The sequence below is a fragment of the Bombina bombina genome, chromosome 7 (assembly GCF_027579735.1).
Source record: "Bombina bombina isolate aBomBom1 chromosome 7, aBomBom1.pri, whole genome shotgun sequence".
Taxonomy (NCBI): Eukaryota; Metazoa; Chordata; class Amphibia; order Anura; family Bombinatoridae; genus Bombina; species Bombina bombina.
The window spans coordinates 489149031-489174146 of record NC_069505.1 but is presented as its reverse complement, the minus strand read 5'-3'; the positions used below and the strand labels follow the sequence as shown (position 1 = coordinate 489174146).

General features: G+C 40.4%; 1 protein-coding gene across 2 annotated transcripts in view; it reads right to left on the bottom strand.

Annotated features, from left to right (window-relative positions):
- Positions 1 to 25116, bottom strand: part of RASGRP4 (RAS guanyl releasing protein 4) — a 114974-nt gene that overhangs the window by 24074 nt on the left and 65784 nt on the right. For both annotated transcript variants that reach the window (XM_053721621.1, XM_053721622.1), the window contains exons 7-8: positions 2514 to 2687; positions 684 to 800 (exon numbers count right to left, since the gene is read on the bottom strand). In XM_053721621.1, the coding sequence (XP_053577596.1) occupies positions 684 to 800; positions 2514 to 2687 (291 nt within the window). The remainder of the gene's footprint in view (positions 1 to 683; positions 801 to 2513; positions 2688 to 25116) is intronic.

The following is a 25116-nucleotide window of genomic DNA, read 5'->3' as shown; positions in this document are numbered from 1 at the left end:
CTTTTACATGCTGGAGTGTATCAAATTGTTTATAAATAGCTGTAATAATGTATTTTGTCATTTAAATAGCTGCTTCTGCCTGTTGAAACCACCACCTATACTGAAAATATGAATACTGTTGTTAGTATAGTCTGTAAAAAAAAAAAAAAAAAAACTATGTAAACAAGAGTCCTCAGGCAGCAAAAACAACTACCATTTCTTTCAGTTCTGCAATGATAGTGGAGTGGAACTGTGAAAAAGTTTGAAATTATAATTTCTATTACAAAAATATGTTCTTTTAACATATATTGTAAATCAGTGTAGACGGATCAAGGACAAGTGTACATTATTGTAATATTATTAGGGCTATGCTGTGTACATATTGAGGTCATGGCTGACTTGCACCCACCCATCTTACAACCTTAATATTTATGCTTTGTTTGCGTGGAGCAATTGTGGTGAAATTCTTAGAATTAGCAAGGCATTGTGGAGGTCTCTGCCGGCTGGCCAGTGACTCACTTCCTGCCACATCCTGTATGTTTTTTACTATTCTTCCCTCCTTAGTGTTAATTTCTTTCACAATCTCTGTTGCTGCTATTTTATACTATGACTCTTTCTCATTTTCGTTCACACTGTTTGTGCCGGTTAATCATAGTCTTTGATTATTGCAATGTCTGTCCTTCATACTGACCACCTCAACTGACCTTCAGAACATCGTGAGACAAACAGCTGTGGGTCTCTTTCAGCCGGGATATGGCGCTGTGACACAGACCACCAATCACAGCCATCAGTGTGTTAAAATTCTGGAGCTTACGTAGTCTCTGGAATTAAAAATATCATATATATGTAATTATAAGTTATATAAACAGTCTCATAAAACATACAAGTAATGTTCAGTTACCATAATGATCATAAATCTTACTAATGCTGCACTGAAGGTGCAAATAAATTTACGGCATTGTATATATTCAATGACAAACAACTTACATTAAAGCCAGAGTCTAAATTTCCAAATAACATTAAAGGGACAGTGTACACCAATTTTCATATAACTGCATGTAATAGACACTACTATAACGAAGAATATGCACAGATACTGAGCTAAACATCCAGCATAAAACCTTTTAAAAACGTACTTTTAGCTCTGTTGATTAGGTTAGGCTGGGACACCCACTGAAAGGGGCTGAAAGAGCAGGCACTCCCCCCTCCCTACCTGCAGTGAAACCTAGGTTCCAAAATGGTGGCACCATTTAAAGGGAAATTACATCAAAAAAATGTATTTAAATTTTCAGATAGAGCATACAATGGGGCATATGTATCAAGCTCCGAATGGAGCTTGATGCCCCGTGTTTCTGGCGAGCCTGCAGGCTCGCCAGAAACAGCAGTTATGAAGCAGCGGTCACAAAGACTGCTCTGAGCAGGCGGACAGACATCGCCGGATGTCAGCGGTCACAAAGACTGCTCTGAGCAGGCGGACAGACATCGCCGGAAATCAACCCGATCGAGTACGATCGGGTTGATTGACACCCCCTGCTGGCGGACGATTGGCCCCGAGTCTGCAGGGGGCGGCGTTGCACCAGCAGCTCTTGTGAGCTGCTGGTGCAATGCTGAATATGGCGAGCGTATTGCTCTCCGTATTCAGCGACGTCTGGCGGACCTGATCCGCACTGTCGGATCAGGTCCGCCAGACTTTCATAACTAGGGGCCAATGTCTTATTTACGTCTATTATCTAATTTGCTTTGTTATTTTGGTATACTTTTTTGAAAAGCATACCTATTTAGGCTCAGGGGCAGCAATGCACTACTGGGAGCTGATTGGTGGAAGCACATATATTCCTCTTGTGATTGGCTTACCCAATGTATTCAGTTATCTCCCTGTAGTACATTGCTGCTCCTTAAAGTTAGGTTACCAAGGGATTGAAGCAAATTTGTTATTTGAAGTAAACTGGAAAGCTGTTTAAAACTGTGAGCTCTTTCTGAATCAGGAAAAAAGTTTGGGTTTTATGTCCCTATAAAGGTATAGGATTCAGGGCATGCAGTTTTAGAAACTTTAAAATTTAAAATTATTTTTTTAATGAATTATTTATTTATTTTTTATTTGTTTCGTCTTAAAGTGCCATTTTTAAAATCTATTAGTTCTATTATTATTATTAATAATAATAATCTTTCTCTCTTTCTCTATCTCTCTCTCTCTCTCTCTCTCTCTCTCTCTCTCTCTCTCTCTCTCTTTCTCTCTCTCTCTCTCTCTCTCTCTCTCTCTCTCTCTCTCTCTCTCTCTCTCTCTCTCTCTCTCTCTCTCTCTATATATATATATATATATATATATACACACACATATATTATCACTTTTTGATGTTATACTTGTGTGGCCTCAGTCAATAAGCTTCTATCCCATAGACCAGTGGACTTGAAATCTTTTGATAGACATCTCCCTTACATAATATCTGAAAGGGCCATTAACTGGAATTTGGGACTGATGCGTAGATACTAGATATTAGGACAACGTTGCAGTCTGTATAATGGATTCTGCTTACCTGCGTCACCTGGATGAATTTGGTAAAGACTTCTGCTCTCTGTTGAGGAGTGGGTCGGTTAAGGATCATAAGCTGGACCCACTGGGAGATACAGTTGCAAAGGTTGACAGATCTCTCCAGTTGTGGGATCTCTCGAAGGGAATTCTGTAGGGTGTAACTCCTGTAGTCTAAATGCTGCAGGAAAATTACACAAATACTATGATTAATTACAGAACCAGGTAAATGCCTAATAGCCATATCCCATCAGAAACCAAAATTCCTGTCTAGGCGTGTAGATATGTTTTTAAAAAGTGTAGGCCTTGAACATAAGGCAAAATTCAGAGGTATCTAACCAGATTCCATCTATCTTGAGTCCCCCCCTTCCCAGATAACGCTCTTTAGGTAAATTTACTTATCTATAATTTTATTCTGCGATACCCCTATACACCATCAAAACTATTCAATTCTGTTTACAAGGACATTTATAATAATCGATTGGTTAGTGGCCATAGACAGAGAGTTTTATTGGTGAGCTCTGGCACCTTCATCCCTGAGCACCACCTTAAAGAGATAGTAAACCCACATTTTTTCTTTCATGATTCAGATGGAGCATGCAATTTTAAGCAGCTTTCTAATTTACTCCTATTATCAATTTTTCTTTGTTCTCTTGGTATCTTTATTTGAAAAGGCAGGAATGAAAGCTTTGGAGCCGGCCTATTTTTGTTTTTGGTTCAGTACTCTGGATAGGGCTTGCTGATTGGTGGCTACATTTAGCCATCCAATCAGGAAATGCAACCCAGGTTCTGAACCTAAAATGAGCCAGCTCCAAAGCTTTTATTCCTGTTTTTTTTTTAAATAAAGATACCAAGAGATCAAAGAAAAATCGATAATAGGAGAAAATTAGAAAGTTGCTTAAAATTGCATGCTCTATCCGAATCATGAAAGAAAAAAATTGGATTTAGTGTCCCTTAAACAATGCCGTCTCTTTCAAAGTTTTTTGTGTATGACATGTCTGAAGATTGCTACCATGTTTTTCTTTCATCAGATGGTGAGAGTCCACAAACCATCAAGTGTGGGTAATATGTCACTCCTGACCACTAGGAGTACGCAAGAGACACCCCAACACACCAAAGCTTTAAATCCCTCCCACTTTCCATGATCCTCAGTCATTTTCTTTTGCCTCCTTGATGAGGAGTGAGGTGAAAGTAAAGTGCAAGATCATTTGAAAGGGGATCCTCTAACCAATCTGATGCCGAAACCTCCTCGCAGTAACCTGTCGTTCAGAGGGGCAGACAAGGAGTTATCAGCCAGGCAGTGAAAGGTCTTTTCTCAATAAGAAATGTTGCAGACCTCCCAGGTGAAATGTGGACTTGTCTACCAATCCCCTAGGTTCTAGATGCTGTTACTTATTCAGATCTTTGGCATCACGCTTGCACTACTTAGGATGGGCTCATAAGCACAGTGGACGGAGGTGCTGAGAGGTAAGTACCTGCACCTTACAAGCCCACAGGCTATTAGTATGAACATGTACACAAGTACAACATGTCCGGGGACATATTATTTTCACCGTATACCTTAGAATAGCAGTTTCAGGCCATTGGTTGGTACCGGAGGCTGATGTTGAAGGGAAGGCGGGTAGCCGGTGGAGGGGGGAGGGAGTGACAGGGGCCCTACACTACAAAAATATATTTTAATGGGAGAGGGAGGGATGAATGGGGCGCTACACTACAGAAAAAAGTTGGGATGGGGGATGGGGACACCTTAAATAACTATTGCGGGAGGGGGGAGCTGGAAGGACAACTAAGTTACAGAAAACATAAAAAATAATAATTAAATGAAAAAAATAAATTAAAAATCCCCCATAAACTGGGTACTGGCAGACAGCTGCCAGTACCAAAAATGGCCACCACTAGTGAATAGCGGGAGGGTTAGAGGAAGGTGGGAGAGATCACGAAACTGAAAGAAAAAAAAAGCCCTAATCTGCATACTGGCAGCCTGTTTGCCAGTACCTAAGGTGGTGGGGATGAGTGTGGGTGGGGAGGGTAGCTGTTTGGGAGGGTTCAGGGAGGTGTCAGGTAGGAGATTAATACCTATTAGACTATACTATTTACCTTACCTGCTCAGTTCTCTATTACCATATGAAGGCAGATTGCCAGATCATTACAGATAGTGACACAGGCCATTGGTTGGTGCTGGAGGCTGATGTGGGAGGGAAGGCAGGTGGAGGGGGGAGGGAGTGGCAGGGGCCCTACACTACAAAAAAATATTTTGATGGGAGAGGGTGGGATGAATGGGGCGCTGCACTACAGAAATCGACTGGGATGGGGGGGGACACCTTAAATAGATTGCTGGGGGGACCACAAAGTTACAGAAAACATAACAAAAAAAATAATAAAAAAAACTAAGAAACCACTATAAACTGGGTACTGGCAGACAGCTGCCAGTACCAAAAATGGCCACCACTATTGGGTAGAGGGAGGGTTAGAGAGCTGTTTGGGAGGGATCAGGGAGGTGGGAGGGATCACTAAACAGAAAGAAAAAAAAGGCAGTAAACTGCATACTGGCAGCCTGTTTGCCAGTACCTAAGATGGTAGGGATGGGTGGGGGTGGGATAGCTGTTTGGGAAGGTTCAGGTAGTTGGGAGGTGTCAGGTAGGAGACCTTACCTTACCAGCTACCTTACCTTTAAGCTAATTCCTTACAGATACTACAAAGCAAACTGATGCAGCTCAGGCCTCCGGTCCACCAGATCAGTGCTCCATTATCATATGAAGGCAGATTGCCAGATCATTACAGACAGTGACAAAGACAATTGGTTGGTGTGGTGGGTGATGTGGGAGGGAAGGTGGGGTGGCAGCCTAGTAGTGGAGGGGGAGAGAGTGGGAGAGGCCCTACACTACAAAAAAAATATGGGGATGGATGGGGAGCTACACTACAGAAAAAGGTTTGGATGGGGGGGTGGCAACACCTTAAATAATGATTGTGGGAGGGGGGAGCTGGGGGGGACACCACTAAGTTACAGAAAACATAAAAAATAATAATTAAATGAATAAAAAAAAAATAAGAAACCACTATAAACTGGGTACTGGCAGACAGCTGCCAGTACCAAAAATTGCCACCACTATTGGGTAGAGGGAGGGTTAGAGAGCTGTTTGGAAAGGATCAGGGAGGTAGGAGGGTTGAGGAGGGATCACTAAACTGAAGGGAAAAAAAGGCCCTAAACTGCATACTGGCAGCCTGTTTGCCAGTATCTAAGATGGTGGGGATGGGTGGGATAGCTGTTTGGGAGGGTTCAGGTAGGTGGGAGGTGTCAGGTAGGAGATTAATACCTATCAGACTATACTATCTACCTTACCAGCTACCTTACCTTTAAGCTAATTCCTTACAGATACTACAAAGCAAACTGGTGCAGCTCAGGCCTCCGGTCCACCAGATCAGTGCTCCATTATCATATGAAGGCAGATTGCCAGATCATTACAGACAGTGACAAAGACCATTGGTTGGTGTGCTGGGTGGGTTCAGGTAGCAGATTAATACTTATCAGACTATACTATTTACCTTACCAGCTACCTTACCTTTAAGCAAATTCCTTACAGATACTACAAAGCAAACTGGTGCAGCTCAGGCCTCCGGTCCACCAGATCAGTGCTCCATTATCATATGAAGGCAGATTGCCAGATCATTACAGACAGTGACAAAGACCATTGGTTGGTGTGCTGGGTGATGTGGGAGTGAAGGTGGGTGGGCAGCCCAGTAGTGGAGGGGGAGAGAGTGGGAGAGGCCCTACACTACAAAGAAAAATATGGGGATGTATAGGGCGCTACACTACAGAAAAAGGTTAGGACAGGGGGTGGGGACACTTTAAATAACGATTGCGGGAGGAGAGGAACTAGGGGGACCACTAAGTTACAGAAAACATAAAAAATAATAATTAAATGAAAAAAATAAATAAAAAAAACCCTATAAACACAGTTGCCAGTACCAAAAATGGCCACCACTATCGAAATAAAAAGCCCTAAACTGCATACTGGCAGCCTGTTTGCCAGTACCTAAGATGGTGGGGATGAGTGTGGGTGGGGATAGCTGTTTGGGAGGGTTCAGGGAGGTGTCAGGTAGGAGATTAATACCTATTAGACTATACTATTTACCAGCTAACAAATTAACACATTCTCTGCTGTGAATTTCAGAAGTGTGTTGTGCAGCTACAGTTAGCGGCCTTCTAATTACCAAAAACCAATGGCAAAGCCATGCACGTTTACTATTTCTGAACAAAAGGGGATCCCAAAGAAGCATTTAAAATCATTTGTGTCATGATTGCACAAGTGCTATGTAAAGAATTTCAGTGAGAAACCCAAAGTATATTAAAAGTTAACAATTTTTTTATATGATCACATTTGGGGGCAAAATGGTGGCATGAAATATACCAAAATAGACTGGCCCTAGTTCAATACCTTGGGTTATCTACTTAAAAATATATATATATAGTTTTGATAGGTAAATTAAAAAAACAAAAAAACAAGGCTCTATTTCTGTTTAAATGGAGTAAAAGAAAAAATATGAAAAATTCTCCGGTATTTTGGGCAAGATTTTCTAAAAAGGTCTGCTGATATGGTTTCCAAGTGCAGATTGCTTTCTCTCCCCTTTCAGGGTAAATATCTGTTTGGGTCTGGACTGAATGCTATTGTTGCCACAGTCACGGGAGCTATCCTACCCCAGGATAAGAAGTCCAAGGGTAAGCCTTGAACTGCAGGTTGTTTTTACACATTTTGCAAATCTAAGTCTCAGAAAGATGCCTCTTCTGCTCAGAGTTCTGAATACTCCAAATCCTCCTGGAAGTCTAACTCTTCTTGGTCCAAAGACAAACAGTCCAAGAAATCTACCCCATCTACCGACCAGGCTGTGGTGGGTGGGCGGGGCAGATTGAGTCTTTTTCGGGAGGCTTCAGAGAGATCTGTTCATGATCCCTGGGTTTTGCAAATCATTTCCCAAGGGTACAGAAACATTTTTTTCAAGGCTTCCAGGGGTTTTATTCAAATCTCTTTATAGTGACAAATAAAGAAGCTACTTTTCAGCTTGTTTTGGATCTTTTGGAAATTTAGAACAAATTCCTGAAAGTTCCTACTTTCAAGATGGAGACAATTCACACTTTGTTTTCTTTAGTGCAGGAGGGTCTGTTGATGTCTATTATATACCTGAAATATGCTTATTTGCATAATCCTATTCACAGGGATTATATCAAGCTCCTAAGATTTGCTTTGCCACACAAGCATTATCAGTTTGTGGCCCTCCCTTTTGGTCTGGCTACAGCTCCCAGAGTTTTTACAAAAGTACTAGAAACTCTGTTGTCTGTAGTTCGAGCTCAATGAATCTCTAGTTTCGTACTTGGATGACAGTGTGGTTCAGGCTCCTTCTTTTCATCTGGCTTTGTCTCACACTCAGAAGTTTCTCCATTTACAGTCTGGGGAAAGCACAGAGAGTTTGGTCTCCTCAGGAGGCAAGGTTATTAATAAATGTTCTGGAACGTGTTGCGATCTTCAGAGCTCTCCAGAGTTGGTCCAACCTTAGACACAAAGGTTTTCTGAGATTCCTGTCAGACAATGTTACGGCAGAGGCTTATGTCAATCATCAGACAAGAACTTGCAGTTCCTTAGTGATGAGGGAAGTGTCCTGCATCATCAGTTGGACAGAACGCTATCATTGCAGGATGTCTGCCATCCATATTCCAGGTGGGGACAATTGGGAGGCAGACTTTCCTTTCTAAGTTGCCGGTCTCTTTACCCAGAAAAATGGTCTCTGAATCAAGAAGATTTCAACCAAATTATAAGGTGTTGGGATCTGCCAGAGATAGATCTCATCGCCTCCTATTTGAATCACAAAGTATTGTGCCAGGTTTCAGAACCCTCAGGCAAGTCTAATAGATGCTCTAGTGGTCCCTTGGTCGTTCAATTTATATGTTTCCTCCATTTGTGATGCTATCGAGGGTGATAGCCAGAATCAAGTAGGAACAAGCTTTAGCAATTCGGAGTATTCTGGGGTAGCCCCGCACAATTTGGTTTGTGGATCTGATGCAGATATCCTTGTGCCAGCCTTGGAGGCTTCCTCTAAGAAAGGATCTTCTCTCTCAAGGCCCTTTCTTTTATCAAGATCTCAAAACTCATGGTGGTTGAATGCTTAATTCAGTCTCAGAGAAAACAAAATCTGACAAGGCTATTGATACCCTGATTCAGGCTAGGAAACCTGTTACCAGACATATTTATCATAAGGTCTGGAAACAACTTTTTTTGCATGGTGTTTTTGCAAAGCTTACTGTTGGAATTCTTTTAGAATCCTTAGAGTTCTTGAGTTCCTGCATTAAGGCTAAGATAAAGATGTATCAACTAGTTCTTTGAAGGGTCTGATTTTGCCTCTTTCTGTTTTGTTTTATAAGAAAATTGCTAAAATTCCTGACTTTTTATGCTTTGATGAGAATTAAACCAGTTATTTGTCCAGTTTCTCCTCCTTGGGATCTGAATCTGGTTTTGAGGGTTCTCCAAACTCCTCCTTTTGAGCCAAATGCATGGTTTGGATCTTCAGCTTTTATCTTGGAAGGTTATTTTATTCTAGCTATTTCTTTGACAAGAAGAGTTTCTGAGCTTCTAGCCTTGCCTTACAATCTCCTTTTCTGACTTTTCATCAGGATAGGCTGTTGTTCGCAACAATCTATTCTTTCTACAGATACTATCAATCAGGAAATTGTGGTTCCTTATTTTTGCCCAGCTCACAAAATATTTCAGGCTTTCTTCTCTTTTTGCTCATTTTTCTGGGCCTCGGAATGTTCAGAAAGCTATGGCTGTTACTTTAGCAGCTTGGCTTAAAGTCTTTATTCGGGAAGTCTAGTCCTAAACAAACTTTCATGATTAAGGTAGGGCATGTCATTTTAAAGAATTTTCAAATTTACTTCTATCACCAATTTTGCTTTGTTCTTTTGGTATTCTTAGTTGAAAGCTAAACCTATGAGGTTCATATGCTAATTTCTAAGCCCTTAAAGGCCATCTCTCATCTGAAAGCATTTGACAGTTTTTCACCATTGGAGGATGTTAGTTTATGGTTTTCATATAGATAACACTGTGCTCATGAACGTAGAGTTCCTAGGAGCCAGCACTGATTGGCTAAAATCCAAGTCTATCAAAAGAACTGAAATAAGGGGGCAGTCTGCAGAGGCTTATATACAAGGTTATCACAGAGGTAAATTGTAGTAATATAACTTTGTTGGTTATGCAAATCTAGGGGATGGGTAATAAAGGAATTATCTATCTTTTAAAACAATACATAGAGGCCTATTTTACAACGGTCTTGCGGACCTGATCCGACAGTGTGGATCAGGTCCGCAAGACCTTGCTGAATGCGGAGAGCAATACGCTCTCCGTATTCAGCATTGCTCCAGCAGCTCACAAGAGCATCTGGTGCAACGCCGCCCCCTGCAGACTTGCGGCCAATGGCCCACCAGCAGGGAGGTGGTAATCAACCCAATCGTGTTGAATTGTGGCGATTCCTGTCCGCCTGCTCAGAGCAGGCGGACAGGGTTATGGAGCAGCGGTCTTTAGACCACTGCTTCATAACTGCTGTTTCTGGCGAGTCTTCATACGGAGCTTGATAAATGGGCCTCATATTCTGGTGTAGACAGTCCCTTTATTTGGTTGTGGGAAGACTCTTCCTGAGTGCCTTACTGCTTATTCCACTAGAGCAGTTGCTGCTTCTTGGGGCTTTTGCAATAAGGCTTCTATTGATCAGATTTGTAGGGAAGCAACTTGGTCTTCTTTGCACACTTTTTCTAAGTTTTATCACTTTGATGTGTATGCTACCTCTGTGGCTGCCTTTGGCAGGAAAGTTCTGTGGGCCGTAGTGCCTGAATAGTAACAACCCTCCTTCACTGTTTGTCCCCCCTATTCATGGTGGTATTGTGGACTCCACGGCTTGGTTATTGATTCCCACAGGTGGTGACTCGTGGACTTTTACTATCTGATAAATTAATTTATTTCATGTTGATGAGAGTCAAGCCCCGCCCTTTATTTTTGTTCAGGTGGCAGCAGTACTTGTTTTGCACTTCTTTGCCCTGCTTTGACTTTGCTGCTTTTCTTTTTTCCTCATCTTCTTGGCTATATGTATGACTGAGGATCATAGGAAGTGAGAGGGATTTAAAACTCTGGTGTGTTGGAGTATTTTTTGCCTCCTTCTAGCGGTCAGGAGGGGAATATTCCCCACACGTGATGGCTCGTGGACTCTCACCAATCATGAAAGACATTAATTTATCAGGTTAGCATACATTTTTGTGCAAAAGGTCAAGCCTTTGCCTAGGAAGTGCATTAAAAACTCATATTGAAGACCTACACTGTATGTAGGAGGTCCCTGTTGTTATTGTATGCCTTTTGAAGTTATATGTAAACTTATGTGTTCATTTTCTCTTGCATGAAAAAAAACTGATCAGTGAAACTAATGTTTTACAGAAAAAAAAATTTGTCACATTAGCGTATTTAGGAATTCTATATGTAATACTACTTTATTATAACAAAGCAGACATACAAATATTTTATAATTACAAACATTTACAGGAATAATCTTGCAAACGTGTTTCCTAAGTGTTGAGTCCACGTGCGATCACATGAGGGATTAAACTCCAGTCCACTAGGAGGAGGCAAGAACACCCAATATAAAAGAGATTTTAATCCCTCCCACTTTCTAATAATCCCTCAGTCAATTTTTTGCCTCAAGCAAGAAGTGAGGTGAATTTTCTGCTGAACTTTACGTCATTTGATAGGGGTTCTGTAACCAATTGAAGGCCCCATTTTTGCCTCAGAAAAGCTAGACAGGAGCTCAATCAGGCAGTGAAAATCTCCCAGTGCAGAAATGCCACCAGCCTCCCAGGTCAAATGTGGGCTGCTTCTTGTTATAACCTTGCAGATCCTTGGCACTGTGCTTTTATTGCCTCAGATGGGCCTGTCTGCTTGGTGCAATTTTCTGCATGGTAGCGAAAGGTGCTGACAGGTAAGTACCATACACTTTCATAGACCGCAGTCTATTAGTATGACCATTAACACATGTTTCACATAACCTGAGGACATTATCACTTACACCATTCAACATTTTATACATTTTAGGCACTTTTACACAAAACATATAAATTGAGGTATTGTCTATTTAAATGTACAGTGGTTGACTTTACCACACAGTTGGCTTTACCACAGCTTCTCCTCCATGGAACCTTAACCTGGTTTTGAGAGATACTCATTTGAAACTACACATGGAGGCCTATTTATCAAGCCGTCAACTGGAATTCCGCAGCATAATTGTGGCGAGCCTGATTCGCCTTATTTATCAAAGCTTACAGACCGGCAAAAGTTGAAATCTGTGACATAACATACCATCTGCCGGTCTCAGTCCGACACAGATCGATGCTTACGTTATTACAGATGTTCCGAATACAAATTCTGCACTATCTGACTACTTTTGCAAGTTATCAAACTGCTAACAGGTACGCTCGCTACTATTCCTGCCCAGCGTACCTGGTTTTCAATATGCAACCCTGGAGGCCGCGGATGCCATAGGAATCAATGGGAGTCTGAAAGCAGCAAACGCTTATTTTCGATGCTGCCAGATATCCCATTGATTTCTATGGTAGAATAAAAGTTATGTTTACACCTAACACCCTAACATAAGCCCCAAGTCTAAACACCCCTAATCTGCCGCCCCGACATCGCCGCCACCTACATAATGTTATTAACCCCTATTCCGCCGCTCACGGACCCCACCACCACTAAATAAAGTTATTAACCCCTAAACTGCCGCTCCTGGAGCCCACCGCAACCTACATAATGTTATTAACCCCTATTACACCGCTCCCAGACCCCGCCGCAACTAAATAAAGTTATTAACCCCTAAACCGCCGCTCCCGGAGCCCACCGCAACTAACTAAAAGTATTAACCCCTAAACCCAAGGCCTCCCACATCACTACCACTTACTAAACCTATTAACCCTTAAACCGCAAGCCCCCCACATCGCCATAAACTAAATTCAGCTATTAACCCCTAAACCTAACAACACGCTAACTGTACATTAAATATTAGCTCATCCCTATCTTATAATAAATTTAAACTTACCTTTAGAATTAAATTAAACTATATTAAACTATTCATTCACCTACCCTAACTATTATACTAAAACTACATTAAACTACAAATTAAATTAAAGTGTCAGTAAACCTCAAAAATAATGTTATATAATTCTGCACAAAAACTGTGATTGTTTTAAAAAAATCAAAGGGAATATTATGTTTTATAAAGATAAGGCTAATATAATGTTATATAATAATGCGCTATGTGCAGAATTATATAACATTATTTTTGAGGTTTACTGTCCCTTTAAATATTATATATTATTATATATTTAAAAACCTAACACCAATCAAATTATTTAAATCTACTATAAAGAATTACTAAGTTACAAAAAACTAACAACTAAGTTACACAAAATAAAAAACACTAAGTTACAAAAAACTAGCAACTAAGATAAACAAAATAAAAAACACTAAGTTACACAAAATAAAAAAAAACTAACGGCTAGATTACGAGTTGTGCGGTATGGGTGAAAAAGCAGCGTTAAGGCTCATAACGCTGCTTTTTCACTACCGCTGGTATTACGAGTCTTGCAGGTTTAGGGGCACCGCACACTTTTTTGGCCGTAACGCAAATTTATTTACGTAATTTGCGTAAAGTCTTTTTTCAATGGGACTTCCATAACGCCGATATTACAAGCTTTTTCTGGGAGGCCAAAAAGTGAGCGGTAAAGCCTATCCCGCAAGATTTGTAACGCAATCTAAAGTCAGTAGTTATGAGTGCCCTCCCGCATCGCAAACACTAAAATAAAATCTGCCGCTCCCGACATCACTGCCACTATGATAAACATATTAATCCCTAAACCGCCGCACTCCCGCATCGCAAACACTAGTTAAATATTATTAACCCCTAATCTGCTGTCCCTAACATTGCCACAACCTACATTACAGTTATTAACCCCTAATCTGCCGCCCCAATGTCGCCGCCACTATACTAATGTTATTAACCCCTAAGTCTAACCCTAACACTCCCTAACTTAAATATAATTAATTGATTGGAACAGCCAATAGAATGCAAGCTCAATCCTATTGGCTGATTGCATCAGCCAATAGGATTTTTTCACCTTTAATTCCGATTGGCTGATAGAATTCTATCAGCCAATCGGAATTCAAGGGACGCAATTTTGGATGAGGTCACTTAAAGGAACCTTCATTCGGGAAGAAGACTTCGATTGAAGAGGATGCTCCGCGCCGGATGTCTTGAAGATGGAGTCGCTCCGCATCGGAAGGATGAAGATAGAAGATGCCGTCTGAATGAAGACTTCTGCCCGTCTGGAGGACCACTTCTGCCGGCTTGGATTTTATTTTTAGCTTAGGGTTTAGACAATTAATTTAGTGTTTTTTTTTGTAATTTAGGTAATTTTATTTAATTTAGGTAATTTATTCAATTGTAGTGTAAGGTTAGGTGTTAGTGTAACTCAGGTTAGGTTTTATTTTACAGGTAAATTTGTATTTATTTTAGCTAGGTAGTTAGCAAATAGTTAATAACTATTTACTAACTAGTCTAAGTAGGTAAAATAAATACAAACTTGCGGAAAAAGAGCTAAATGCCCTTTTAAGGGCAATGCCCATCCAAATGCCCTTTTCAGGGCAATGGGGAGCTTAGATTTATTTAGATAGATTTTTATTTGGGGGGTTGGTTGTGTAGGTGGTGTGTTTTACTGTTGGGGGGGTGTTTGTATTTTTTTACAGGGAAAAGAGATGATATATTTGGGGCAATGCCCTGCAAAAATCCCTTTTAAGGGCCATTGGTAGTTTATTTTAGGTTAGGTTTTTTTTTATTTTTTTGAGGGGGGAGATTTTTTATTTTGATAGGGCTATTAAATTAGGTGTAATTAGTTTAAATTTTTGATAATTTTTTTTATTTTGTGTAACTTAGTGTTTTTTATTTTGTGTAACTTAGTGTTTTTTATTTTTTGTAACTTAGTGTTTTTTATTTTTTGTAACTTACGGCTAGATTTAGAGTTTGGCGTTAGCCGTCAAAAGCAGCGTTAAGGGGTCCTAACGCTGCTTTTTAACGCCCGCTGGTATTTAGAGTCAGCCAGGAAGGGTCTACCGCTCACTTTCTTTCCGCGACTCCAGGCTACCGCAGATCCCCTTACGTCAATTGCGTATCCTATCTTTTCTATGGGATTTGCCTAACGCTGGTATTTGGAGTCTTGGAAAAAGTGAGCGGTAGAGCCTCTACCGACAAGACTCCTACCGACAAAATAAGTCAGTAGTTAAGAGCTTTATTGGCTAACGCGGGAATATAAAGCTCTTAACTACTGTGCTATAAAGTACACTAACACCCATAAACTACCTATGAACCCCTAAACCAAGGCCCTACCCACATCGCAAACCCTCTAATAAAATTTTTTAACCCCTAATCTGCCGACCGGACATTGCTGCCACTATAATAAATGTATTAACCCCTAAACCGCCACAACTTCCACCTCGCAAACACTAGAATAAAATTTATTAACCCCTAATCTCCCGCCCACAACATCGCCGCTACTATAATAAAGTTATTAACCCCTAAACCTAAGTCTAACCCTAACCCTAACACCCCCCTAACTTAAATATAATTTAAATAAAACGAAATAATAGTCCTAGAATTAAATAAATTATTCCTATTTAAAACTAAATACTTACCTAGAAAATAAACCCTAATATAGCTACAATATAAATAATAATTACATTGTATCTATTTTAGGATTTATATTTATTTTACAGGCAACTTTGTATTTATTTTAACTAGGTACAATAGCTATTAAATATTTATTAACTATTATTTTTTTTTTAACATTTAGTGTTTTTATTGAGGTTGAAAAATAAGGCTTACAAAAAGCATTAAATAATTACATACAGCACAAATAAGTTGCATATAATACAATCAATACAAACCAGAGAAAAGTAATAAGATATATGCAAATGATAGGTTCAAACAACAACATGATGGATACCATCTGCCAGATAAACTACATACCCTCCAAATGATCGTTAAGGTCACTTTTGTACCTTCTAGTAATATAAAGCTGTCTAGCAGAGGGTAATCATGACTAAAGGGAGACCACTTATGGATCTCCAGTATTAAACCTCATTTTACTTTTTTATATATAGATATAAGAAAATATGTTGTAAACTGATATGCACAATTTCTGAAAAAACAGGGAGTTTCAAGGAAAACAACAGAAGAAGACTCTGGTCACTGTTTAAGCATAGGCGGGCTATGAGAGGGGGTAGGCAAAGACTAATTGGGCGATAGGGCATGAAACCTGTACCATCAGAAGATGCAGTAAACTAGAGTTAGTATTATTATGGCTTGTTTTAAATAAATATTTGCAACAACAACCTTGGGTGTATGAGAAGTCTGTGTATAATCTATCAAATCCTAATAGGGATATATAAGTCTATTACGTGGAGTCATAGCTTTAGTTATCAATTAAGGATTCTCTCTAAATATAGTTTGAAGGCATCGTCATTAAAGTACTAGGGAGTAAACATTATGGCCTAGATTTGGAGTTTGGCGGTAGAAGGGCTGTTAACGCTCCGCGGGTTTTTTTCTGGCCGCACCATAAATTTAACTCTGGTATCGAGAGTTCAAACAAATGCTGCGTTAGGCTCCAAAAAAGGAGATTGAGCTCGCATTCTATTGGCTGATCGGAACCCTTAAAGGAACCGTCATTCGTCGGGAGACAACGGAAGAAGAGGAGACAACGGAAGAAGAGGATGGATCCGCGTCGCCTGCTTCAAGATGGACCCGCTCCGCACCGGATGGAAAAAGATCGAAGATGCCGCTTGGAGAAGATGTTTGCCGATCCGGATGTCCTCTTCTTGCCGGATAGGAGGAAGACTTTGGAGCCTCTTCTGGACCTCTTCAGCCACCGGATGATGGATCGCCAACCCCCGCTTGGGTTGGATGAAGATGTTGGAGCCAGGACGGATCGGTGATACCTGGATGGTGAAGACAAGGTAGGAAGATCTTCAGGGGCTTAGTGTTAGGTTTCTTTAAGGGGTGTTTGGGTTAGATTAGGGGTATGTGGGTGGTGGGTTGTAATGTTGGGGGGGGTATTGTATGTTTTTTTTTACAGGCAAAAGAGCTGAAATTCTTGGGGCATGCCCCGCAAAGGGCCCTGTTCAGGGCTGGTAAGGTAAAAGAGCTTGTAACTTTTTTAATTTAGAATAGGGTAGGGAATTTTTTATTTTGGGGGGCTTTGTTATTTTATTAGGGGGCTTAGAGTAGGTGTAATTAGTTTAAAATTGTTGTAATATTTTTCTTATGTTTGTAAATATTTTTTTATTTTTTGTAACTTAGTTCTTTTTTATTTTTTGTACTTTAGCTAGTTTATTTAATTGTATTTATTTGTAGGAATTGTGTTTAATTAATTTATTGATAGTGTAGTGTTAGGTTAATTGTAGGTAATTGTAGGTAGTTTATTTAATTAATGTATTGATAGGGTAGTGTTAGGTTTAATTATATCTTAGGTTAGGATTTATTTTACAGGTAAATTTGTTATTATTTTAACTAGGTAACTATTAAATAGTTCTTAACTATTTAATAGCTATTGTACCTGGTTAAAATAATTACAAAGTTGCCTGTAAAATAAATATTAATCCTAAAATAGCTATAATATAATTATAATTTATATTGTAGCTATATTAGGATTTATTTTACAGGTAAGTATTTAGCTTTAAATAGGAATAAGTTATTTAATAAGAGTTAATTTATTTCGTTAGATGTAAATTATATTTAAGTTAGGGGGGTGTTAGTGTTAGGGTTAGACTTAGCTTTAGGGGTTAATCCATTTATTATAGTAGCGATGAGCTCCGGTCGTCAGATTAGGGGTTAATAATTGAAGGTAGGTGTCGGCGATGTTAGGGAGGGCAGATTAGGGGTTAATACTATTTATGATAGGGTTAGTGAGGCGGGTTAGGGGTTAATAACTTTATTATAGTAGCGGTGCGGTCCGCTCGGCAGATTAGGGGTTAATAAGTGTAGGCAGGTGGAGGCGACGTTGAGGGGGGCAGATTAGGGGTTAATAAATATAATATAGGGGTCGGCGGTGTTAGGGGCAGCAGATTAGGGGTACATAGGGATAACGTAGGTGGCGGCGCTTTGCGGTCGGCAGATTAGGGGTTAATTATTTTAAGTAGCTGGCGGCGACGTTGTGGGGGGCAGGTTAGGGGTTAATAAATGTAATACAGGGGTCGGCGGGGTTAGGGGCAGCAGATTAGGGGTACATAAGTATAACGTAGGTGGCGGTCGGCAGATATGGGGTTAAAATATTTTAATCGAGTGGCGGCGATGTGGGGGGAGCTCGGTTTAGGGGTACATAGGTAGTTTATGGGTGTTAGTGTACTTTAGGGTACAGTAGTTAAGAGCTTTATGAACCGGCGTTAGCCAGAAAGCTCTTAACTCCTGCTATTTTCAGGCGGCTGGAGTTTTGTCGTTAGAGCTCTAACGCTCACTTCAGAAACTACTCTAAATACCGGCGTTAGGAAGATCCCATTGAAAAGATAGGATACGCAAATGGCGTAGGGGGATCTGCGGTATGGAAAAGTCGCGGCTGAAAAGTGAGCGTTAGACCGTTTAATCACTGACTCCAAATACCAGCGGGCGGCCAAAACCAGCGTTAGGAGCCTCTAACGCTGGTTTTGACGGCTACCGCCGAACTCCAAATCTAGGCCTTAATGTCTTTGTTTCGCACATTTAAGGCCTGCCATTTTGGGTATGGGCCCTATACCCATAAACTGAAGGATCATAGTAATAATTAGATATCGATAGCAATTAGAAAGCATATGAAAAACAATTCACCAAACATTGATATGCTAAAGGGAAATACAGCAAAAGAATAAAAATGACCATACACTCCTTAGTACGCTGCTAAACAGAAATAGTAGTACAAGCATTTGAAAATATAATATCTGCACAGAGAGAGAGTATATAATAGTACATTAACATTTTCCTAACTGTGGTAAACTAATAAAAATAACTGTCACAACTGAACTAATATTTAGCCGATCATTTTCTTGCTATAAGTTTAAAGACAGCGTAGAAATAAAATTGCGCCTTCAACATGCACCTTTAAATTATGCATTATGTGTCTGGAGACATAATTCTGTCGCCCGAAAAATATAAAGGAATTGCCGCATCTCGCTCAATCACCTCAAGTTTGTGCAATAGGCAATGAGATAGTCAGTTAGATGATAACAGGCAGATAAGTAAAAATAAAGGGCTTAAACTTCATCTAGCATTGTAAGCAGTAGGATTGGAGGATTTAAAGATAACGCTAAAGTAGTCATAGGGTGTCCCATGTATATAGCATAGCCCCACTAGCTGCCTGCTTACTTAAAGAATCAGCCGACACCCACAGTGATGAAAACAATGAGTCGGTAATATGTCTCTGGAGTATGACAGAGACAGGGGGCAACATGGCGTAGCCATTCAGAGGCTGCCTCCGTTGCTAAGTTGTTTTTAGCCCACACCAGTTCTCTGGGACAAAGATCCAACGTCAGCTGCGTTCCCATATTGCAGTCGACATATGGCAGTAAGATCTTTTGGCTGAATGGGTATATTACCATCAAGATGTGGAGGGAGCTCCCAGGAATTTCCTAACAGAAGAGGGATATGGCGTAGGCACCCGTGCACCTCGGCACCTCTCGCTTGTGAGTCCCGGCTTGTCTCAGTATAGTGCAGCAGAACAGGTACTTCCAATAAGGCCTCCGATGTTTCGATGGGCTGTGCAGCACCTTTCTTTTGCTGCCCAGCTGTACCCCTAAGAGTGACTCTCAGAGATAACGGAGCCGGAACTAGCTTTCCTGGTTCTCCCTCTTTCAGCTCGTGAAAGCTCCTCAATGTGCTAGAAGCACTCTGCGTCACGGTTCCTTCCAGGTGTGGGCCAAGTAGATCAAGCAGGTCCCGCTGCAGTCTTGCAAAGTGGTCCGCTAGGGTCTTTTGTGCCTCTTTCTCCCACCGGTCAATTGCATCCATGATCCCCTCGCTACAACGGGAGGCCGCCATTATAGTCTCACCTTGTGAAGCTTGCAGGGTTTTTAGCTCAGTAGTTATGATCTTCGGTTCAGCAGCAATAGAACTGGACAGCACATACGGCTGTCATTCCTGACATATCAGGACTCAGGGAGGGTAAATGAGGAGCCAGGTCTGTTACTAGGCCTCCGCTGCGTTCCTCATCTATTCCGGTCTGCTTGGCTGGAATTCAAAGTTAAAAAATACAAAAATCTGTTTTTCAGATATTAATCAACAAGCTAGTTGAAATTCCAGGCTTTGATTATGAATTTGAGAAGCGATAGGCAACGGATCTATCAGCTCCCGGAGTCAGCTAAAATTAAAAGCAGCCATCTTGGTCGGTGTTCGGACCCGCCCCCCCATATTTATTAACTATTTAATAGCTACCTAGTTAAAATAAGTACAAAATTACCTGTAAAATAAATCCTAACCTAAGTTACAATTAAACCTAACACTACACTATCATTAAATTAATTAAATAAATTAACTACAAGTACTTGCAATTAAATACAATTAAATAAACTAAACTAAAGTACAACCCCCCCCCCCACTAAATTACAGAAAATAAAAAAAATATTACAAGAAGTTTAAAATAATTGCACCTAATCTAAGCCCCCTAATAAAATAAAAAGCCCCCCAAAATAATAAAATGCCCTACACTATTCTAAATTACCAAAGTAATCAGCTCTTTTACCAGCCCTTAAAAGGGCTTTTTGCGGGGCATTGCCACAAAGTAATCAGCTCTTTTACCTGTAAATAAAAATACAATACCCCCAACATTACAACCCACCACCCACATACCCCTATTCTAACCCACCCAAACCCCCCTTAAAAAAACCTATCACTAACCCCCTGAAGATCTCCCTACCTTGAGTCGTCTTCACTCAGCCGAGCCAAAGTCTTCATCCAATCCGGGCGAATGTGGTCCTCCATCCGGTCGATGTCTTCCTCCAAGCGGCAAAGAAGAGGTCCTCCATCCGGGCGATGTCTTCTTCCAAGCGGCATCTTCTATCTTCTGTCTTCCGGATCCATCTTCATCCCGCCGACGCGGAACATCCTCCTTCCCCGACGGACTAACGACGAATGAAGGTTCCTTTAAATGACGTCATCCAAGATGGCGTCCCTCGCCCGGATGGAGGACCTCTTCTTTGCCGCTTGGATCAAGACTTCGCCCGGATGGAGGACCACATTTCCCGGATTGGATGAAGACTTTGGCTCGGCTGAGTGAAGACGACTCAAGGTAGGGAGATCTTCAGGGGGTTAGTGATAGGTTTTTTTAAGGGGGGTTCGGGTGGGTTAGAATAGGGGTATGTGGGTGGTGGGTTGTAATGTTGGGGAAGGTATTGTATTTTTATTTACAGGTAAAAGAGCTGATTACTTTGGGGCAATGCCCCACAAAAAGCCCTTTTAAGGGCTGGTAAAAGAGCTGATTACTTTGGTAATTTAGAATAGGGTAGGGAATTTTATTATTTTGGGGGGCTTTTTTATTTTATTAGGGTGCTTAGATTAGGTGTAATTAGTTTAAAATTCTTGTAATATTTGTTTATTTTCTGTAATTTAGTGTGTGTTTGTTTTTTTGTACTTTAGTTTATTTAATTGTTTTTAATTGTAGGTACTTGTAGTTAATTTATTTAATTAATTTAATGATAGTGTAGTGTTAGGATTAATTGTAACTTAGATTAGGATTTATTTTACAGGTAATTTTGTATTTCTTTTATCTAGGTAGTTATTAAATAGTTAATAACTATTTAATAACTATTGCACCTAGTTAAAATAAATACAAAGTTGCCTGTAAAATACAAATAAATCCTAAAATAGCTACAATATAATTATTATTTATATTGTAGCTATATTAGGGTTTATTTTACAGGTAAGTATTTAGTTTTAAATAGGATTCATTTATTTAATTAGAGTAAATTTATTTTGTTGTATTTAAATTATATTTAAGTTAGGGGGGTGTTAGGGTTAGACTTAGGTTTAGGGGTTAATAACTTTATTATAGTAGCGGCGACGTTGGGGACGGCAGATTAGGGGTTAATAATTGTAGGTAGGTGGCGACGATGTTAGGGAGGTCAGATTAGGGGTTAATGCAATTTATTCTAGTGTTTGCGAGGCGGGAGGGTGGCGGTTTAGGGGTTAATACATTTATTATAGTGGCGGCGATGTCCGGTCGGCAGATTAGGGGTTAATACTTGTAGTTAGGTTGTGGCGACGTTGGGGGGGGCAGATTAGGGGTTAATAAATATAATATAGTTGTCGGCGATGTTGGGGGCAGCAGATTAGGGGTTCATAGGGATAATGTAGGTGGTGGCGGTGTCCGGAGCGGAAGATTATGAGTTAATAGTATAAAGTAGGTGTCAGCGATAGCGGGGTCGGCAGATTAGGGGTTAATACGTGTAAGGTTAGGGGTGTTTAGACTCGGGGTTCATGTTAGAGTGTTAGGTGTAGATTTAGAAAGTGTTTCCCCATAGGAAACAATGGGGCTGCGTTAGGAGCTTAACGCTGCTTTTTTGCAGGTGTAAGGTTTTTTTTCAGCCCAAACTGCCCCATTGTCTCCTATGGGGGAATCGTGCACGAGCACGTTTTGCCAGCTTACCGCTACCGTAAGCAACGCTGGTATTGAGGGTTGAAGTGGCGCTAAATTCGGCTTAATGCTCCATTTTCGGAGATTAACGCAGCCATTCAGACAACTCTAAATACCAGCGTTGTTTAAAGGTAGCTGTAAGAAAAAAAGGAGCGTTACCTATGCGGGTCTTTACCGACAAAACTCTAAATCTAGGCGTTAGTGTTTGTTATTTTGTGTAACTTAGTTGTTAGTTTTTTGTAACAGTAATTTTTTATAGTAGATTTAAATAACTTGAGTAGGGTTAGGTTTTTAAAAATATAATATAGTTAATTTAATTGTTAGTTTAATGTAATTTTAGTATAATAGTTAGAGTAGATTAATTATTAGTTTAATATAGTTTAATGTAATTTTAGTATAATAGGGTAGATTAATTATTAGTTTAATATAGTTTAATGTAATTTTAGTATAATAGTTAGGGTAGGTTAATTAATAGTTTAATATAGTTTAATGTAATTTTAGTATAATAGGGTAGATTAATTATTAGTTTAATATAGTTTAATGTAATTTTAGAATAATAGTTAGGGTAGGTTAATTAATAGTTTAATATAGTTTAATTTAATTCTAAAGGTAAGTTTAAATTTATTATAAGATAGGGATGAGTTAATATTTAATGTAAAGTTAGCGGGTTGTTAGGTTTAGGACCGCACAGCCTGCTCGTTGTCAGGGACGTTTGGCAAGGAGGCGACACACACACCGCACTTGGAGAGGAAGCTGCCCTGGGAGCCACACGGCATTATTCACCAGTGGAGACACAAGTCACACGGCAGTAAGCAGTAAATAGCGGACAGAGGATGATCTCCGGTGGGTAACAGCAGGATCAAAGGTACAAATTTGCTTCTTATCCCACAGTGCTCTATCTAGCTAACCACGCTGTGAACTTTTGCATGCATATATATATACCTCTGTACCGGCGGTGAGATAGTGGTTAACCCCTTAATGACAAGTGACGTACCAGGTACGTCCTGCAAAAACTTGCAGTTAGTGACAATGGACGTACCTGGTACGTCACTTGTCTAAGAGAGTGCTGGAAGCGATCGCAATCGCTTCCAGCAGCTCTCAGGGTATTGCAGTGATGCCTCGATATTGAGGCATCCTGCAATACCCTTAGAAAGCATCCGATGCAGAGAGAGCCACTCTGTGGCCCTCTCTGCACCGGTAGCGATGCGGCCGGTTCGTTGGTGGGTGGGAGCGCAACAGGGAGGCGGGTGGGCGGCCCATCGCTACCCGGCATCCGGCTCCTGTTAGTGCAATGTGCACGCCGGGTGCCGGGAGCGTGCGGGGGGCGCGCATGCGCGTGCGCGTGCGCGCGCGGGTGCGCGCGCACGCCCGCGATCACCTAAACACACTGACACCAATGAGTGGGAAGAGGGGGGGAAATATATATATATGAGGATCTGGGAGGGGGAGGGGGTTGGGGTATTGTGGGGGGCTGCTACACTACAGAAAAAAATAAATTAGTAATAAAAAATAATAATTAAAAACACTTTTTTGGGGGGCAAATTGGGTACTGGCAGACAGCTGCCAGTACCCAAGATGGCGGCAATTAGGTAGGGGAGAGGGTTAGATTGCTGGGGGGGGGGGGGATCATGGAGGTTGGGGCTAAGGCAGGAGTCCATCACAGCTAAAACATTTTATTTTTTTTTATTAAAAAAAATAAAAACTCCTTTTATTTAGTACTGGCAGACTTTCTGCCAGTACTTAAGATGGCGGGGACAATTGTGGGGTGGGGGAGGGAAGAGAACTGTTTGGGAGGGATCAGGGGGTGGGATGTGTCAGGTGGGAGGCTGATCTCTACCCTAAAGCTAAAATTAACCCTGCAAGCTCCCTACAAGCTACCTAATTTAACCCCTTAACTGCTGGGCATAATTTACGTGTGGTGCGCAGCAGCATTTAGCGGCCTTCTACTTACCAAAAAGCAACCACAAAGCCATATAAGTCTGCTATTTCTGAACAAAGGGGATCCCAAAGAAGCATTTACAACCATTTGTGCCTTAATTGCAGAAGCTGTTTGTAAATAATTTCAGTGGGAAACCTAAAGTTTGTGACAAAATTTGTGAAAAAGTGAACTTTTTTTTTTATTTGATGACATTTGGCGGTGAAATGGTGGCATGAAATATACCAAAATGGGCCTAGATCAATACTTTGGGTTGTCTTCTAAAAAAAAATATATACATGTCAAGGGATATTCAGGTATTCCTGACAGATATCAGGGTTCCAATGTAACTAGCGCTAATTTTGAAAAAAAGTTGTTTGGAAATAGCAAAGTGCTACTTGTATTTATGGCCCTATAACTTGCAAAAAAAGTAAAGAACATGTAAACATTGGGTATTTCTAAACTCAGGACAAAATTTAGAAACTATTTAGCATAGGTGTTTTTTGGTGATTGTAGATGTGTAACAGATTTTGGGGGTCAAAGTTAGAAAAAGTGTGTTTTTTTCAATTTTTTCCTCATATTTTATATTTTTTTTTATAGGAAATTATAAGATATGATGAAAATAATGGTATCCTTAGAAAGTCCATTTAATGGCGAGAAAAACGGTATATAATATGTATGGGTACAGTAAATGAGTAAGAGGAAAATTACAGCTAAACACAAACACTGCAGAAATGTAAAAATAGCCATTGTCATTAAGGGTAAGAAAATTGAAAAATGGTCCGGTCATTAAGGGGTTAAGGGGCACCGGTCTGATAAGGGAACGGACGGAACCCCACTCCTCCTATTTATATGTACTTATGTGCTCAGGATTACTTCAAGAGAGCACTGCATAACTGTCAATTGATCATACCTTTACAGTTTATGAGCACACTATTGGTGCTAGCACACTACGCCAAATTTTACTCT